General features: G+C 38.0%; 1 protein-coding gene across 1 annotated transcript; it reads right to left on the reverse strand.

Annotated features, from left to right (window-relative positions):
* Positions 1 to 2,955: 2,955 nt before the first annotated feature.
* CRN (Protein kinase superfamily protein) lies at positions 2,956 to 5,293 on the reverse strand. The gene has a single exon (XM_089800907.1). The coding sequence runs from the start codon at positions 4,759 to 4,761 to the stop codon at positions 3,496 to 3,498; it is 1,266 nt and encodes a 421-aa protein (XP_089657033.1). The 5' UTR covers positions 4,762 to 5,293; the 3' UTR covers positions 2,956 to 3,495.
* Between the last annotated feature and the right edge of the window lie 900 nt (positions 5,294 to 6,193).

Raw genomic sequence — 6,193 nt, forward strand, 5'->3', positions numbered from 1 at the left:
TCAAGGGTCTTTCCTCCTTGGGGAAGGCTGCATACTATTAAGGTTAGCCAGTATGAGCTTTTATCGTATCGTATGATCACAGTAGAAATAGCAAATTAGAAAGCTATTATGCACCATGGTCAATTGATGAATTAATTATAAGCCGTCATTAAAAGTTTTTAAGGATTTAGCACCCATACAATCGACCATGTTCAAAGTATTTCCAGCTCCCATATAGATCAGGCAGAAATTAAAAGAACTATTGCTCGATCAATTATGAAAGACAAACATTGGAATTGCAAAAGCCCAATGAAGGGGGGGGAAAAGATGCAATCACCAAATAAACATAGTATGGGTAAGACTGTGAAGTGCATTAAATTATTGGGAAAATTAATGGAAAGAACAATCAAGCATTATACTGCTGAATCTGTGATTTTGAAAAGAGATGTGAAGAACCCTTAGCCGTGATTGAGAATTCAATATTCATACACTGGCCTGGCTCTCAGAATTCACATTGAGCTGGAATGAACTTTGCATTATCTTTCCAAGGCAGAACCACAGACACATTAACGCATTATCTTTCAAGGCAGAACCATGGATACCTTAATGTAAGTACGACATGTAAAAAGAAGAGATGGCTTAGGCACGCATTACCAAATTTTGAGAATTATAACATGATCGTGATCTTCCTTAATGTTTTACTTTGCCAGCATATCTATGTTTCACTCATTTTTCAACCAAATCAGATGAACGGATGATAATGCAATCATTTGATTATAATTTATTTAACATTTTAATTTCCTCCATTTGTACTCCATTTTCTTATTTTTTTAATAAAATTGTAGTGTAGAGCATATACAATCTAAAACGAAAATAAGGTGATGGGGAACATTAACAATATGGCGGTATTTTCACCTTTGAAAACCCTTTCAACTTTTAAAATAAAAATAAAGCTGGGCACAGCATAAATCTGCTATTGCAAATCATCCAACCATTCTTCAATACAATAATAAATCTCTTTTAATTTCCCCCTACGCATGAGTAGATAGGCACATTAAAAGCAGTTTCACTACATTCCATGAAATCGTGCAAAAGATGATTAAGAAAACAAAGATTCAGAAAATTGCTTCACAATTTTCAAATCAGCTTGCAAGGTTAATTCCTTTGTAACTACTATACATGGAAGTATACAACTCTCATCCAATTCAATGTAGCTGTGGTTTCTTGGTCAGAACATTTCACACTGCAAGATCTACAATAAGTTGGCTTAGAAATACTATTTGAGGCTTAATTCCAAGGAAGCTAATTCATATACTATAACTGTAAAGGGCCTTCAAAGAAATGCAATTGAAAAACCTGAGATACCTGTCAACAGGGGTAATGACCCCCCAACAATCAACAAGACAATGGGAGATATTAGAAATATAGTTAGTCTAGACCAACTCTGCAATTGGCACGAGAAAAGTAACAAATCCACAAATATTATGTTCTTTTAATCACTGCGATTCATCTTATTGTCTTTTTCATTTCTATATTGTCATCTTTGAATGTTACTAAGAAAGAGCTCTTGCACAAAACTCATTCTGGTGAATGTCTGAGCCAAGACACCAGAGGATGCTACAAATATTCAACCTCTGTTGATTCACGCAGCTTAAGTTATAATTATTGACAAGATGAAACGGGACATTTAGAAGAAAAAGCCAAAATAATCTTGTCTATTTCCTCTTGAAATAGAAGGGGTAAGTTCATATACACATTTTGATGAGTTGATACTTTCCTAGTTTTGTTTTTAATTTAATCTAGATATTATAATCACCAGTAGCACTAAGCTGATGGAGTACACAATGGTGCTGCCTACAGCATCCTTAGTAAATTGAAGCATCCCTTCTGTAGAACTAAGAAAACAATTGTACAGCAAACAAGAACTCTACAGAAGCAAAAGCATGAAGCAACAAAAGTTATGCTTAAAACCCAAGGCCTTAATCAGTAGCCACTTTCCTGACATTTTGATGAGAAATCAGTAATGGAATTTATATGTTACTTTTTGTTACTGCTAAGATGAACATAGACTGAATAATCTCATACATGTTTTGGATAGAAGGTCTCTTACAGCTTTGAAAAGTGACAACCACTGGCTGAAATTAGAAGTTAAACGCTGTTAGATCCAAGCAGACCATTAGAAACTACCAAAGAATATAACCGGATACTTCTCTAATGCGACAGTATTAGTCCTTAAGGTTAAAGGAGCTTCATAAGAATATGCCAGAGCTTGAAATATCTGAATTTGAAGGTGACAAGTCCATCTCTGTAGAACTTTAAAATCCCCCTTGAAAATTATAATGTACTCTCATCTATGATAAAAATTATCATGTCCACACAGTAGTATTACTTTCAAAACTGGACTCCTTACCAATGCTACTCTAGGATGTGCGAACTTTAACTGTACAGTTCCATCTTGAACTAGCTCTCCAAGACTACAAATAGGAAATGTATTAGTCATTACTGTACCCTTCCAGAAGTCATAACAACTGGCATTGCAGAAAACTATGAGAAATCAGTTGACATATAACATCAAGCTAGGGAATCATATGACAGTTGTTCATCACAACAAACTAGATAGAAACATAAACATAATAGATTGTCAAAGGGTTATGTCCAACTCGAGCTAATTCAGTGCAATTGCAACAGAAATTTGCAGATGGTTAACATGAACATGACCTCTCTATATGTACAAAAATTACATTTGCCTACGGTATAACGGGACTCATGAAGGCTTGCATTCGGTACATAAAGAATCAAAGAAAGGGCTAGTCATTAAATTGTAACTATAAGTACCTCGATTAACTCAACAGAATGCAGTTTAAGGCCTAAGGTCTTAACACTGTGAAAACAAAAATTCCATATTGTCAGCATCAGAAAATATCACAGGAGATTTGTCAATCTTAACAAGTGCTTAACTGAAATAAACAGAGCCACTTTCCAATGAAAGACATTCGGGATTAGCATTATAGATAGAGGAAGACAAATTTGAGTCCAAATTTAAAAAGGACCTGACCAACCAATTTCACCTTTATCTCTAATTTGAATAACCCATTTCTGTTATAGAAAAGTTGGATCTCACATTGTAGAATAAACAAACTCTAATGCTATGAGAGGTGAAGTAGAATTGCCCTTCTAGAAAGTATACATCTGAATACGCATTGAATCCAAGTCTATTCTGCAATGACAATCCACAGGCATCTGCTTGACATGTGGCAGCTACTGTTACAAACATCTGTGTTGAGTCTTGTTCTTCTTCACCTCACCTAATAACCCCTCTATCGAAAGCTTCAAAGCTCTTCCTAGTCTCTGAAGTAACCCCAAACAAATACCATAAAAAGCCCCTCAATTACATTCAAAAACTCTAAATAAATCTCGTGATCTTTAACCTTCAATAAAGCAACAACAAAAGCCCAGTAAAAGCATCTTAAAGCTATATCTGTCGACAAAACAACAATATTGCCGAAGCAGAAGGAACTAGAAGCTATGTAACTGTGTAAGCATGGGGACCAATTCAGCACTAGATGGGCGATCTGCAGGCACATCAGCAAGGCAAGCTACAGCGATCCTCACTGCCATTAGCATCTCCTCGTCTTGATCTTCTCCTTCAATAATCCCTTTATCAAGTGCTTCAATAGCCTTCCCGCTTTGTTGAAGCCGCCTAAGCCAACAACCAATACTTCCCCCTGGAACTTCATTTAAAAAGCTATCCGTGGGATCTTTACCTGTGAGTAAAACAGCTAAAATCACTCCAAAGCTAAACACATCACTCTTGTCGGTATACCTGCACCCCTGATAACACTCCGGAGCAACATACCCTGCTGCACCACCGTTGAGCATTATAGCCTTACTCAATCCAAAATCAGCCAGATGAGGCTCATAGTTATCATCAAGAAGAATGTTTCCGGGCTTGAGATTACAATGCGTAACTTGGGGGCTGCATTGGAAATGAAGATAATCAAGACCCACTACTATCCCAACAGCAATTTTATGCCGCATTGGCCAGCTCAGCTGCAGCTGATTATCCCTAATTCTCTTCATAGCATCACCAAGGCTCCCTTTGGAGACAAAGTCACACACTAAAAGATGAGCATTAGTGTGACGAATATATGCTTGGAGGGAAACCACATTTCTATGCCTCAGCTTGCCTATAACCTGCAGCTCCTCCTGAATCTGTCTCTTGGCAGTTGTACTCAGTGTGTCATAGGTTTCCACTCCATTAATCCTCTTCACTGCAACACACACCCCATTATCTAGATTGGCCCGATAGACCCTCCCATTGGGACCCACTCCCACAAGGTCCGCTTCATCCAAGCAACCCCCTTGCCCTAAAAACGAGAGCACTTTAGGACCGATCCTTGGATCGAACACAATTGGACCCCTAATCAGAGGAGTCCTGTTAAGATATATCACAGCAGCTCTCATAAAACTAGCCACAATCCCTGCGGCAGCCAAACCAGTCAAGCTCCCAAACACAATACCCAAAACCAGCCTTCTAGACCTATGCCTTACATTATACCCATTAGGAAGCCTAGAAGGAGATGGAGACTCTCCTAGTATTCCATCATGCTTTACAACGTGGGAGAGCCCAATATTCCTCTGAACTCCGCCATTTAAAACCAAATTGCTCATGTGATTGATGGACCATTTTCTACCCTGGAACGCATCCCCACAGCTCAGAATCCCACATATGCACCACACCAACATCCCCATATGAATGCAAAAAGCCCTAGTTCTTGTCATCCTAACTTTCCCACACGAACGACAGACACCCACATATATAAACAGCACCAAAAACGGTTTCTAACCACAAAAACTCCAATGCCAACACATTTTAGGCTATCACACACCAGAATATGCAACGCCCAAGTGTTCAAATAAACAGAATCCTTTCGAACATTTCAAATAGCAACCCTCATGGAAAGAGTGCCCACACCCACAAAATCATCCAAACCCATTCAAAGAATTAAAGCAAAAGCACAAAGTTCGTAACCTGGTCATTTCACATTGGATTACTCCACGGATAAAGCCTTCAAATAGAGAACCCACACCTTCAAATCCATACCACACCATAAACAGAAATCCAGTAACCAGTCATCCTCCATTTTCTACTCTGCTTCTTCAAGAAACTCGTACCAATCTCAGCACAAAATCCAGAATGTTGCAAAACACCACCCAATTTTTCGCTTTTCGGCTTTTGATTTTTAATCCCTGTGATTCAAGACGTACATCGAAGCGTCACATCTTCACACCATTTTTGTTTTTATAAAATTTACAGAAAAGCAGATAGCGAATTGTTTATTAATTGTATTGAAGTTGTGAAATTCCTGATGGGAACTTGTCGTGAGGGCCCACATAAGACGCTGACATGTCTAGTCCGGCGGCTGCAGTTCTCAATCACCCCATGACAGCGACTGTCCCGCTTAGTGCGCCAATGTCTTCTCACTTGCTCTGCGCCGTTTGATCCCCTCTCATTTGATCAGATTTCACTATCATTTTCTCCTCTTGTTGTATTCCATCGAATTCATTTTTTGGGTGAGTTGAAAGCACTAACAATATTTTTATACGAGTTTAGCACTTATTGTGGCATCAGAATATTTGTTTCTTTCTAGTGAAGACTTCTTTTATTGCCACTGGCACAACTCACGAGCTTCTTTAATGTTTGGTCAAAGATTTGTGGATTTAAGTAGTTGAGTTTCATTTTCAGAAAAAATTGAAATAGCCCACAAGTGTCCATCATCAACGATGTCAAGCTAACAATAGAACTAGGCACTACCTACCTTGGGGTCAAATTCTATGGCTACCATTAGGTACTCATAGTTGTCAAATATATGGCTAACACTAGGTATGTCTAGAGGTCAAATTATAAGGGAGTATAAGAGAGTGGTAGAAAGTAAGTTTTGGAGGAAAGTTTGTCTTTGAAATCAATTAAATGTGTTTGAGTTGGAGTAGTAGTGGGTTCGTTGATCTTATGAGAAGGTTTAATGCTTTACCTTGTGAGCATCACCTAAATGTAAGGAGTGTTTAAGTGAACTTTTCATTCTTATGAGGAATGGGTTCTTGTGAAACACTAGATCAATGAGTTTGACTTGCAAACTACACAATTGAATCTTGAAAGCAATATCGTAGCCAAATAGTTGAATTCAAATAGTATTATCATAACAATTGGGTATGA

This window comes from Cupressus sempervirens, chromosome 9, assembly GCF_028749045.1.
Source record: "Cupressus sempervirens isolate cs-2001-9-10 chromosome 9, ASM2874904v1, whole genome shotgun sequence".
NCBI lineage: Eukaryota > Viridiplantae > Streptophyta > Pinopsida > Cupressales > Cupressaceae > Cupressus > Cupressus sempervirens.